The 12621-nt window shown below is 50.9% G+C and overlaps 1 protein-coding gene across 1 annotated transcript; it reads right to left on the bottom strand.

Moving 5' to 3' along the window:
- Window positions 1–2101: 2101 nt before the first annotated feature.
- GSX1 (GS homeobox 1) lies at window positions 2102–4389 on the bottom strand. The gene is made up of 2 exons (XM_055244025.2): window positions 3770–4389; window positions 2102–3305 (listed from the first exon to the last, which is right to left on the bottom strand). Exons 1-2 carry the CDS (start codon window positions 4179–4181, stop codon window positions 2923–2925), a joined length of 795 nt encoding a protein of 264 aa, XP_055100000.2. The 5' UTR covers window positions 4182–4389; the 3' UTR covers window positions 2102–2922.
- Window positions 4390–12621: the final 8232 nt, after the last annotated feature.

The following is a 12621-nucleotide window of genomic DNA, read 5'->3' as shown; positions in this document are numbered from 1 at the left end:
AATCGTGCTGCCGCCCGCCCCCAAATCCCAGCCAAAGGGAGATTGGGCCGGTCGTGCTGGAGCTAAGAGTGCACAACTGCACTCACCCTGGGGCCCTAGATCAACGTGCAAACGAGCAAAACTCAGAAAACATCAGCCTCATCACTGATAGTAAAACAATTGCGATTCTATTCACTGGTATGCACTAAAGCACCTTGGCTTCGTTTAGATTGGCAGTAGATAGGCACAATTTAGCCTCCTGGGATGGTGGAGAATTGGTCCCCGTCTAAAGTGAGGTTCAGACTGATGGAGATCCTCATCAGTCTAGAGCACAAGTCAGGTGCCTAGCTCCAGGAAGAACCGGCAAGAGTTTCTCCGTGGGGAGCCAGATCGTGCCTGCCCTTGTTCCGGGGGAACTGGAGAGAGATCCTCCCACCCCCATTCTCAGCTTGATTTGAAGGAAAAGACGGAAGGTTTTAGAAATAAGCCCCCCAAGCTCCTGGTTCCGGGGCCTTGCAGTCTGGGTCTTCGATTAGCGGCTTCCCAGGTTCTCAGGCTTTGGGCCTCCGACTAGGGGTTACACCATCAGCTCCGCTGGTTGTTAAGCCGGTTAGACTGGGACTGAAATCACACTATTGGCTTTCCTAGTTCTCCTGCTCGCAGATGGCATATCACAGTACTTCCTGATCTCCAGAATAAACCTCCTCACATAACTACATATAGTCTATTTGCTCTTTTCTCTGGAGAACCCTGACTAATACAAGACCAAAAGTAGGTTTGTGGTTGCCTAGGGCTGGGATATAGTGAGAATTGGCAGCGACTGTCAATGGGCATGCGGTTTCTTTTTGGGATGACAAAAATGTTTTTAAATAAGATTGTGTCGATGTTTGCACAATTCTGTGAATATATTAAAAATTGTGGAATTGCACACTTTGAACGAATGAACTGGATGCTAATGTGAATAGCTCAATAAAGCCGTTTTGTGGGGGGAAGGAAATGAGCTCCAAAAATGTTGAGCAACCTCAGGTGGACCGTCTTTCCTGCTGGAAAAGACGCATTTGCTATGCCTAGACACAGGGAGTTCAGCGCTCCCCAGGGGGTGTGTGTGTGTGTGTCTGTGTGTGTGTAGGGGTCTGGCAGGAAAAGAAGGTCTGGCAGGTTTCCTGGACACAGAATGGGAGCGGCGAGAACGCGGATATTAGCTTCCCAGGTCTGACTGCAGAAATACTGATGACTGCAGAAATACTCCTTCTCCCTCGGCTGTGCGCTCTCCGTTTCTGCAGAACCTCACGCACTTCCTTCTCCTCATCCATCTTAGAGAGTAAAAAGACCTGCATATGTCCTCAAAGGGGGCTGGGGTGTGGATTCTAAGTCATAGGGGGGTATAGGATTTTAACGAGAATTGGTGAGAACATGAGGTCCCAGAGCCACTGGCTCCAGCTATGCAGAGTCCCTCTCGGGGCCTCCCTGGGGTAGGATCACTTCGGGTTCTCGGATTCCATGCCCGGAATGTTCCGCGACCAGGGACTCGGCTGACGGAATTTGCCTTAAAACAAAGGAGGACCCTCTGAGAGAAGTCTGCACCATCCGGCAGAATGGAAATTTGTCCCTAATGAATCGTTATCAATCCAAGCGCAGCGAAGGACGGATTTCTTGTGCCTATGGAGGGAGTGGTTTCTGCCCTCCCGGCTGTTGGCCAGGACAGCGAAATGGTGAGGGATGGAGGTGGGGCTGGATCCCAGGTGAGAAGGAAGCGCTGCAGGGGTTGGGACCCATGGTATAGTCCAGGGAGAGCGCCCTCCTTCCCTTCCGGCTTAGCTCTCTGAGCTCCGCGACCCTTGTGCGCCACGCCAGAGCGGGACAATCGTTAGCGCGCACCTGGCTGGCATGGAAGGCGGGCTCTCAGCGGAGCTGAGGGTTCCGAGAGGCACTGGCTGAGCTGTAAGGAGAGGAGCCGGCTCGGACCCTGCAACTGGATCCCCAACCCTTCCCAGCAGGGAGGCCCAATCCAGGTTGGCGCCTGTCTACTCCAGAGCGAAGGCCTCTGGGCTCAGAGCCACGGGCATTTCTAAGAAAAAAAAAGTTTATTTAAAATTTTGTACATAAATAAATAAATAAATATCTTCTGGCATTGCAGAGGCCGTACAATTACACAGCTAGGCTGGGGCGGTCCAGAGTCTGGAGGGGGAATAGTGGGGTCGCTAGCGGCGCAGAGCGGGGTCCTATGTTTAGAGGAAGGAAGAGCGTGTTGGAAACAGAGCGAATCGGTTTCCCCAATATGGATACTACGGGCGAAATTTATCATCTGTGAGAGGAGCCGTGGGGACTGAGGACAGCAAGGCCAGATCAAGGGACAAATGGACTGACTGAAGGAGGAGGCTCCCTGAGGAGGGGAAGGGAAAAGGAAAAGGAAAAAAAAGGGGGGGTGTTCATAAATGTGAGTGTTGGCGGGCGGGGGCCGAGTGAATAAATGATCACAGGAAAGATGTGGGGAGGGACAAAAAGACATTTTAAAAAGAGAAACGAACGAGCATCCAAGGCCGCCGACCTTAACCGAGAGCGGAGGAGAGTAGAGTAAGCGAGGAAGCCCAAACTAGCCCAGAGAGGGCGGGCTAGGAGGCGCCGGCTGCCAGTAAGGCGCTGCGCCAAGCAGGCTTGCAGGCGGGGGCCGCGGTGCTGCACTGCCCAGGAGGACTCGAGCGCTTACAGTGTTCACAGCCTGGAGTTGGCTTTGGACGCGAGCGAGCCTTGGGGCGGGGACGCCATGGTCCAGTCTCTGCCAAGCTCTCAGCCCTGCCCAGGCCCGGGACCTCTGCAAAGCCGTGCCAAATCCATGCCGGGCAGTGGTTTGGCTGCGGGTGCCTGGGAATCAGCGCTGAGTCCCAGGACTAGTCTCCGAGGCGCAGGGAGGTCTTGGGGTGGGCGACCTAGGGAGACACGCGCCTAGGGAGTGACCGTAAGATCCCGGTCGTCCTTCCCTGAGGAGGACGGAGACATGGGCAATTCGTCGTCATCCTCGGAGCACTTGGCTGAGGAGAGCGATGCGCACTTGCAACCTTGCGGTGCGCTCCCGCCACCACCCGCACCCCCGCCGCCGCCGCCACGATGGTTGCTGCTCTTGCCCTCCTTCTTGTGCTTCACTCGGCGGTTCTGAAACCAGATCTTCACCTGCTTCTCGGACAGATTCAGGTAGGTCGCGATCTCGATGCGACGTAGGCGGGACAGGTACATATTAGAGGCGAACTCGCGCTCCAGCTCTAGCAGCTGCGTGCTGGTGAAAGCCGTGCGCATCCTCTTGCTGCTGGGCAGCTGGTTAGAGCTGCTGTCTGGAGGTGGTAGAGCAGAGAAGGAAGCGATCAGACCTCTGTGCTCTGGACCCAATCCCTTGGTAGGCGGCTGCCAGAATCCTACGACTTTGACCTCTTACCCATCTCTTCGCCCCAACACAATCCGCAGCAGAGCTACAGTGAGCGCCTCCTTGTCCAGCTCCGAGATCCTGATTCTCCCGGAGTCATGCAGCCCTGGAACCCCTTCCCCTTCATGGAGAGCCCTGGATCCCAGCCCTCACTTACCCCCGACCCCAGTTCAGGACCTGGACGTCTGCCCTCATCCGCCTCCTGGACTTGTGTCCTGGCCCTCTATCCGCAATCCACCCCAAGCGCTCCCCTTAGTCCCCGACATGACCCTCACCGCCCCCAGAAAGCCCAGGGTCCCTCTTCCTCCATCTCTGGCTCTCCATCCTGCTTCGGATCACCTCTGCCCTGTCCCTCTGCGCGGCGGCCCTGCTTACCCACAGAGATGCAGTGGAACTGCCTGGGGTCAGGCAGCGGGTAGGAGGTCTGGTAGAGCGCGGCGGCAGCGGCAGCGGCGGCCGGGCCGTGAGCGACCCCGGGCGATACAGCGGAGTGCTGGCGGCCCAGGGGCGCGTGGCAGTACTGCGAGCCGAAGGGTGGGAAGGAAGCCTTGAGCAGAGGCAGCGCGGGCGGCCCGGGGGGCCCGTGCAGCTGCGAGGCGGTGACGCAGAGGGGGCACACGCACAGCAGTCCAGCCTTGCGCGCGTGGCAGGCGCCAGGCGAGAGACCGTGCAGCGCGTGCGGCGGGGGCACAGTGTAGGGGAAGAGCGGCGGCGGGCTGCCCTCGGGCGCCTTCTTCTCGCCCGCCTCGCGCAGCACTAGCGAGTCCACCAGGAAGGAGCGCGGCATGGCCCTGGCGCTCCGCCGCCCCGCAGCCAGCCCGCCCTCTGCGCCCACAGCACCTTTCGGCTCTCCACGCGCTTTCCCTGGCCGCGGTATACCGCAGCTGCCTCTGCCCAGGAGGCTGAACGCGCGGCTGAGACCTAGGCTGAAACAGTAGCCTCTGCTGCCGTGGGCGCCGCCCAAAGAGCGCGGGGTGCTGGCCAGCGCTAGTGGTGCTGAAAGGCGCCGGCGGCGCGGCTTAAATAGGACTATTGCCATGTGATGGACTACGCCAGGAGCGGCCGGGGCCTCTCAATAGGGTTTTTGTGCCTTTTCTCTTGGCATTCACTCTGCACGCTTCCTCATTATTTCACTTGTTAACTAAATGAACTGCATAATGTACTCTATTCTTGTCAACCCCACCCACGCCGTAACAGGCGCCCTCGCCCCCTCCTCTCCCTTTTGCGGGTTTATATTCTCATTCTCCCGCGATTTAATATTCTTTCCTTTCTCTTTATTTCTTACTCCCCTTTGGCTTTGCATTGGCGATCAGCCCTTTCACCTTATTGATTTTGCACCCCCGCGGCCTCTTTTCTACAGATCCCCATGGGCGCACACCTCATATCCTCTGTCCACTTGGTCTTGGTCCCCTTCTTTCTATTATCGCCCTTACACACCAAAAGTATGCTGTCTCCGGTGAGCCCTGTCAGCTCAGTGCCCTGCACCCCCGAACCTCCCTCCAGCCGGTCTCAGATTTTCCACCTGTGGAATCGCTTCTCTCCCTGCTTCGGAAGCAGGAGGACCGGGTTCCCGCGTGAAGGAGGCGTCTGTGGGGAGGGAGGAGAAGGGCTCGTTATTCCTTATCCAGCCCTAGACCCATCGCTGTCCCTCGGTTTTCTCTAAGTTTCTCAAATAGTCTTAATTTTGGTGCTGCCTACGACGCCCAGTCTTTGTTCGGTAGATGCTGGCCAACCAGCCCTTTCCTTCAAATGACAGGGCCGTGGATGTAAAAGAGGAAAAACAGTCTCTGAGCTTTACAAACAGAGACAGGGAATGGGGAATGAAAGCCGAGATGGCTCAGATCTAGGTCTCGCACCCCAGCACATGTGGCGAGTGCGGACTGTCTGCCCGCGCGTCTTGCCCACACCCTGTCTACTGGAGCACACTTCCAGCAGTGCGCTGGGAAACCACTGCCATCCCTTAGTTTGGAACGGCGCGAAGGGCAGTTGTATTCCTAGCATCGGCTGCCTTTGCCCATCCTGACCCACCTTTGCCCACCCTGACGCACCTCCGCTCTCCCCAAAACCAGGCTTCTTCTTCCTGCCGCCTCACTCTTCTTTCTGGTCACACAATGGTTAAACAACTTCAAACGCTCAGAGCTGTGTACACAGCTCCAGCTTTTTAAATCGTTCTCGGGCTCAAAGCTGTTCCGCCCAGGAGCTTTTTCCATACAATGGGAAATCAGCATAAACATTTCTAATTTACAGCCCTGGACTTTTCACAGGAGACGTTTACTTTCGATTTTATTGGAACCAAATCGCTGCAGTCACCTGCTCTGAGCCCTGAATGGAATTGTGAGAAATGGAGGGGGAAGCTTAGGGGTCTGGGGAAGCAGTGCGCAGGAATAAGACTGCCCAAACCCGAAGCATCTGCATGGGCTTTTATCATTGGCAACATCTTTGCAATAATAACAGCAACCGGTTATAACTGATTAAAAAGCAAAGAATTTGTTTTGGGAGATAATAACTGCTTCTGTAAAAGGGAATAGGGCAATGGGAGAAGTAACCTGCATGGAGGGCATGGCATCTAGCAGGAGTAAGGGTTCACGGTTTTCTTGGTTGCTTGGCATGGGGTAGGGGGCAAGGCTGCCTCCTGAGACAGGGTCTCAGAGCCAAGGCTCCCCCACTCTAGGGTGGTGCCTGCAAACCAGCCTGAACGCATCAATGCAGCCAATTCCCGTTCTAATCGCTCTTTAGGAAATTCAAGCTGGGCTGGGTCGCTGAGAGGGAGCGAAGAGCGGGACCTGGACCCGGAGAGGGGCTTTCCGCTGGGCAGAGGCAGGCTGGAGGGGCGCAAGTGCGGGCGGGGCCCAGGGGTGCAAGGGGCGGGCACTGCACCGGGAGCTGGGAGCCCGCGAGTGGCTAGCGTGGAGCTCCACTGGGCGCCGCCCCGCGTGCCCGGGGAGGAAGGGGTTAAGAGCCCCTGAATGCGAGCAAGGCCAAAGCTACTGGGAAAGAATATGGAGGTGGGGGTGGGGGTGGGGGGAATAACCAGGTTTTTTTTTTTTTTTTCCTCCCTCCAGCCTCTGGACCTTATTGAATGTCATTGAAGAAAGTTTTGAATGCCAGATAAAGAGAAGCGAATTAAAGTGTGTGACAGCGAAGGATAAGCAAACACAAAGAGAACTCTGTCACACTTTGGGGCAAAATCCGTGGGCTTTTTACCAAGTCTCTTCGCTATGATTGAATTAAGTAATAGGAAAACATTTTCTTTCAGTTTAGAGCCATTAGACAAAAACTTCAAAGCCAATAACACTTTTTAATGTGCGGCCCCACAATGGATCGGGTTTTGTGCTGAAATGTTTAAATGGTTTGTTGTGCAACTCGGCGCGGGAGAGACCCGGGCCGGAGCAAAATAGCATCCCTGAGAGAACCAAGGCGCACTTAATCCGTGGTCTCTCAGCTCGGCGGGCCGCGGCCGGAGAGGGGGCTCCCTGCTTGGCGGTCCAGGGCCGCCAGCGTGCCCAGGAGCCTGGCCATTTCCGCAGAGAAAGCTCCGTGCCTCTGAGAGGCCCGAGCCCCGGGCAGGTGCTGGCGCGGGCAGCCGGGAGGTCCTGGCCGCCCAGCCAACCCGGCCTCCCCACCCCGCGGCCTCTGCCCGCCGCATGGTTTCCGGGGGCCGCTCCCCGGGCTCTCTCGGGCGGCTGCGCCACTTTCCTGTTTAAAGGGCCTCCCAGGGCTTGCTTTAGCCGGGTTTGAACTTTAGTCACCCGAGCAAAAGTCCCCCAGGGCGGGGCGGGGTGGGAGGCGGCTGCGGGATTAGCCTGACAGCCCCAGGAGGGGCCCGGGAGACCCTGGGCCTGGCGGGTCGGCTCTGCTGCCAGAGCCGGTTTTCAAGTGTCTATCAGGGACAGTTCAACATTGAAAGAATTTCTGTTGTCCCGGGCTTTCCTTCTTTCATTCTGTCTCCTTTCCTGTGGGTAGAAAGAACACACTATTTTTCTCCCGGAATTGCAGCTATAAGATACTTGCAGCAAAAACTGCTCAAATTGGAGGGTGGGGAGAGTGGCAGTGGTGGTGCCTTGTTCCCTTCTTTCATGTTTTTCTTCAAATATCACTTTCCTTTTCAGGGAGGCCAACGACTTTATTTAAAATAGCACCTCACTTCCGCCACACTCCTTGTTTGGTTCCTTGCTACATAAGCACCTTCTAACTTCCTGTGTTTTTTGATCATTTGTTTTATTATCTCCTACTCCCGAAATTTATGCTCTATGAAGACCAAGGTTTTTGTCCATCTTATGCATTGCTGCATCCCAACTCAGAAAAGCTCCTGGCACATTGTAGGTGGCTCGTATATATTTGGAGAATGAATGAGTGGATAAAAGACAGCTGAGCGAGGAGATAGACCGGGAGGACCTTCTGGTGTGCCTGCTGGAAACACCTAAAACTCAGGAGCATGGCATTGGACCACCCGCCCAGGAAGCCCTGGAGGGCAGGGCTGTCTGAATCTCCCCCAGCCCACTTCCCAGCCCTAGGCCTGGGTCATCAGAGGAGTTTAACGTGTTTGTTGAGTGAATGGCAGATGGGTAAGCTAATCTGTGTGTCCCCAGCCCTCCACTGGAGGTTCTCAAGCTCCTTCAGAAACAAGATGGTCGCCCTGAAGGCAGTTCCAGTGTCCTGCTCTGCAGGAGTTGGATAAACCCACTGATAGCTCAAGGCTAGGGGTTGTCATCCAGATCTTTTCATGGTGTGTAAGAGAAGGGGTTGGTTGGAAAGGGACCAGATGTGGTATATGCTCTGGAATGATCAGTGACCATTTTTGCTCTTTCTGGCTGAAGGCAATGGAGTGTGAATTCTCATTGTAAAGGAAGGGACTGCTCCCCTGACCAGACCAGCAGGGGCTCACACAACTCCCTCGGGAGAGAGCAAGTTGTTCAGTTGAGCAGAGGGGCAGGCAAATGCTATGAGGAGCTGAGAGCCAGGCATGGGAGTAGCAAAGGGAGAGGTGAGGAGTGGTGGCCAGACATGGGTGTGAACCAGAAGGCGAGGCCAGGCCAAGTAATGAAACGCCATGCTAACTGGTTTGGATTTGAACCTGTTCTGAGATTTTTCAGCAAGAAGAGTGACAGAGCTAGATTTTTTAAAAAATTTATTTGTTTTGTTTTGTTTTGTTTTTTTGAGAAAGGGTCTCACTCTGTTACCCAGACTGGAGTGCAGTGGCATGATCTTGGCTCACTGCAACCTCTGCCACCCAGGCTCAAGTGATTCTCCTGCCTCAGCCTCCCAAGTAGCTGGGCTTACAGGTACACACCGCTGCCACCCAGCTGATTTTTGTATTTTTAGTAGAGATGGGGGTTTCACCATGTTGGTCAGGCTGATCTTGAACTCCTGACCTCAAGTGATCCACCCACATTGGCCTCCCAAAGTGCTGGGATTACAGGCATGAGCCACCGCGCTCAGCCCCAGAGTCAGATTTGAACTTAAGAAATATAACTGGAGACAGTAGGAAGTTCTATGGGTGGGGACATAGTGAAGCCAGAGCAGGGTCCAGCAGAGTCAGCTTGCAAATGAATATTATTGAATAAACAAAAGTAGAGAAACATATAATGAAAAGATTATATTAGTTTAAGTGATGGATGATGACTATCTGAACAGATGCAAGGCAGCAGGACCAGAAAAAGGAAATATTTGAGAGAGCTTAAAGATGCATGAGTAGGATCAATTAGGGGTGTGTGTGTGTGTGTGTGTGTGTGTGTGTGTGTGTGTGTCAAAGAGAAGGGCATGAAACAGAGAGGGATCAAACACACAAGTGATAACCTGGTTGTTTGTTTAGGGGAATGGATGGGTAGAGATATCAAAGGCAGAGATAGAGAAGTCAAGAGTGAGACACACTTTTGCTTGTTGGGAGTGCAACATTAAGTCATATTTTGGATGTGTTGCATTTTAATCTTTAGCCTTTGGAGCATTCTGTGGATGTCCTATCTGTAGATGTAAATGTGAGTCTAGAGCTGAGCAGAGAGATTAGAGATGGAGACAGGCATCTAGAATCGAGATATGCAAAAATGGTAGGTTTAGGCTGGGCGTGGTGGCTCACACCTGTAATCTCAGCACTTTGGGAGGCCGAGGTGGGTGGATCATGAGGCCAGGAGTTCGAGACCAGCCTGGCCAACATGGTGAAATCCTGTCTCTACTAAAAATACAAAAAAATTAGCCAGGGATAGTGGAGGGTGCCTGTAATCCCAGCTACTTGGGAGGCTAAAGCAGGAGAATCACTTGAACCAGGGAGGCGGAGGTTACAGTGAGCCGAGATCTTGCCACTGCACTCCAGCCTGGGTGATAGAGGGAGACTCCGTCTCAAAAAAAAAAAAAAAAAAAAAAAAAAGTTAGCTTTAGTCTTGGAAAAATGGGAGCCAGGAGGAAGCATAGAGAAAAAAAAAAAAAAAAAAAAAACCCAGAGGGTCGTAGACGCATTCCCTAGGAAACTCCTGTATTTAAGAAGGCAGGTGAAGGGAGGACTCTCTGAAAGCTATCTCAAGATAGCCAGAGGAAAAAGAGAAGTGAACAAGATAGGAGAAAATAGAAAATAAGGAGCTATACCAAGGCAATCTACCTAGGCAGAGCTGACACATTTAGCAAATAAAATACAGGATACACAGTTCAATCTTAATTTCAGATAAACAATGGAAAAATTCTTTTTAGTATTATTAGGTCCCAAATATTGAGTAAATGTATAGAATACACTTACACTAAACAATTATTTGTTGTTTATCTGAAATTCAAATGTCCTGTGTTTTATCTGGCAACTCTACACTCAGGTTACTATGACACAACTTACACTGACTGGGCATTTCAGCTTAAGGCCCCATCTAGAGATGAAGAAACTGAGACTCAGGGAGAAAGAATGACTTATCCAAGATCATACAGCTGGTAAGGGCCTAAGTGGAATAGACCAGGTTTTCTGAACACAAGTTGGGGTCCTTTCTTCTAAAAGTGTGTCCAAGGGTCCACGTGATGACGGCATTTGACTGGGGCCAAAAGCTCAGCACTGGAAGTAGAACAGAAACCAACATGGCCCCAGGGATATGGTTATTCACAGGCTGCTCCCATAGAAGGCAGCATTGTTAGGTAGGATTATTATTAAAAGACCCATCTCTAAGGGATTAAGCCAAGGGAGGAGGGGGAGTAGAGTTTGCCTCAGATCATATGCCTTTTATTTGTCCTCTTCTGCCTCTGGACTTTTTCTTTACTTTTCTTTTTTCTTTTTCTTTTTTTGAGACAGAGTCTCGCTCTGTCACCCAGGCTGGAATGCAGTGATGCAATCTCGGCTCATTGCAACCTCCACCCCCCAGGTTCAAGTGATTCTCCTGCCTCAGCCTCCCGAGTTGCTAGGATTACAGGCATCCACCACAACACCTGGCTTATTTATTTTATTATTATTTTTTTTTTTAATAGAGATGGGGTTTCTCCTTGTTGGCCAGGCTGGTCTCGAACTCCTGACCTCAGGTAATCCACTCACTTTGGCTTCCCAAAGTGCTGGGATTACAGGTGTGAGCCACCGTACCCAGCTTCTGCCTCTAGACTTCTAAATCAGTTGCAGGGAGGATGAGAAGGTACTGGAAAAGATGAATCATTTAAAAATATTTTCTTCTAGTTTAAAAAAATAATTTGACAGAAGTTTTAAATTGTGGTAAGAAACACATAACATAAAATTTACCATCTTTATTTTTAAGTATACAGCTCAATAGTGCTAATTACATTTACATTGTTGTGCAATAGATCTCCAGAACTTGATCGTGCAAACCAAAACTTTGTGCTCATTAAACAACAACTCCCCATTTCCTCCTCTCCTCCCAGCCCCTGGTAGCCACAATTCTATTTCCTTTCTCTATAAATTTGTCTACTCTAGATACCTCACATAAGTAGAAAGAGGAGCCATTTTTAAGTTGGGACCATAAAACCGGATCCTCACCTAGAGGCATTAAAAGAGTAAAGTTTCAAAGAGTGAAGTCCTTCTCTGCCTGGGAAGGACTGACATTTTTTAACTGACATAATAAGGCCCTGGGAGACCATACCACCTAAGGGAATTGTGGCTATGTTTATAGGCAGCTGGTAACTTAAATGGTTCAATTTTTTAAAATGTGGTTTTGCTGTTCACCTTGAAGGCTACAAAAGAAATGTGCAAAAAAAATTCCAAAAAGATGAGCAGTATTCTAGAGGTGGCTGAAAGAAAGATTGTTGAAACCTCCCAATCCTGGAGCTCTTTTATTATTTTTAGGGTGGAGGAATTTATGTGGTTCATCATTGCTAACCACAGGTCATTGCTCACATGGTGGCTCAAATAATTTGGAGAGACCCTTTGGATTCCTGGATCTCTAATTTTTAGAGAATAGGTCATTTTCTGTTTTCCTATTTAATTTTCTTTATTACTAATGGAAGAGGTTGCTAGTAGTCTACCCAGTATCTGTTCTCCCCTTCTTCATTAGTAACAGAACCCGAGTTTTATTTAGGGCAATAGTGTGTACCAAATATCTGAGCCCTCCTTGTAACAAATGATGGCCAATGAGTTGGAAGCAGAAAGCTTAGTGGCGACGAGATACTTTGGGGAAAGCCTCAACAGCTGTCAGGCACTGTTTCCATTCCTTCCTCTCCCTTTCCTCTTGTTGTATGGATGGTGCATTTTTTTAGCATCCATCTTGGTCCATGAGATGACTTAAAGATAGAAGCTTTGTGCTGGGAATAATGGAGGAGAAAGATGAGAAGAAGCGGGGTCCCTGAGAGATCAAGGAGCTGCCTACCTATTTTATGTGAGCAAAAGGTAAACATCTTTTTTATTATTATTTAAGTTTTCTGTTACATCTGCATCTAAGCATAACTAATATGGTCCTCAACCCCTGACCCAATCAGATAATAAGCATCAAGCCAAATGAAGGAATCAATGTAATTATGGCATAGTTGCTGGGATACCCTCTTGTTGCCTTCCAGCTGGATTGCAAGCCCTTAAGGGAAGGGATTAAGGCTATTTACAGAGGTGTCATCAACCTTTATCATAGCACTTGGCACATTGTATATATTTAATAAATGTTTAATGTTAGTGCTGATGGCAATAGAGGAATCTCATCTCTTGCACCTATTCAATGATCATAGTTGCATCTTGATGAGCATCATAAGATTTCATAAGTGCTCAGCTCTTTAGTTTTCTTACAGTAAAATTGTAATGATACTTCACCTATCTTGAAAGGATTAGAGAT

Source organism: Symphalangus syndactylus, chromosome 15, assembly GCF_028878055.3.
Source record: "Symphalangus syndactylus isolate Jambi chromosome 15, NHGRI_mSymSyn1-v2.1_pri, whole genome shotgun sequence".
Lineage (NCBI taxonomy): Eukaryota > Metazoa > Chordata > Mammalia > Primates > Hylobatidae > Symphalangus > Symphalangus syndactylus.
The sequence above is the reverse complement of the archived record's forward strand: the minus strand, read 5'-3'. Positions and strand labels throughout refer to the sequence as shown.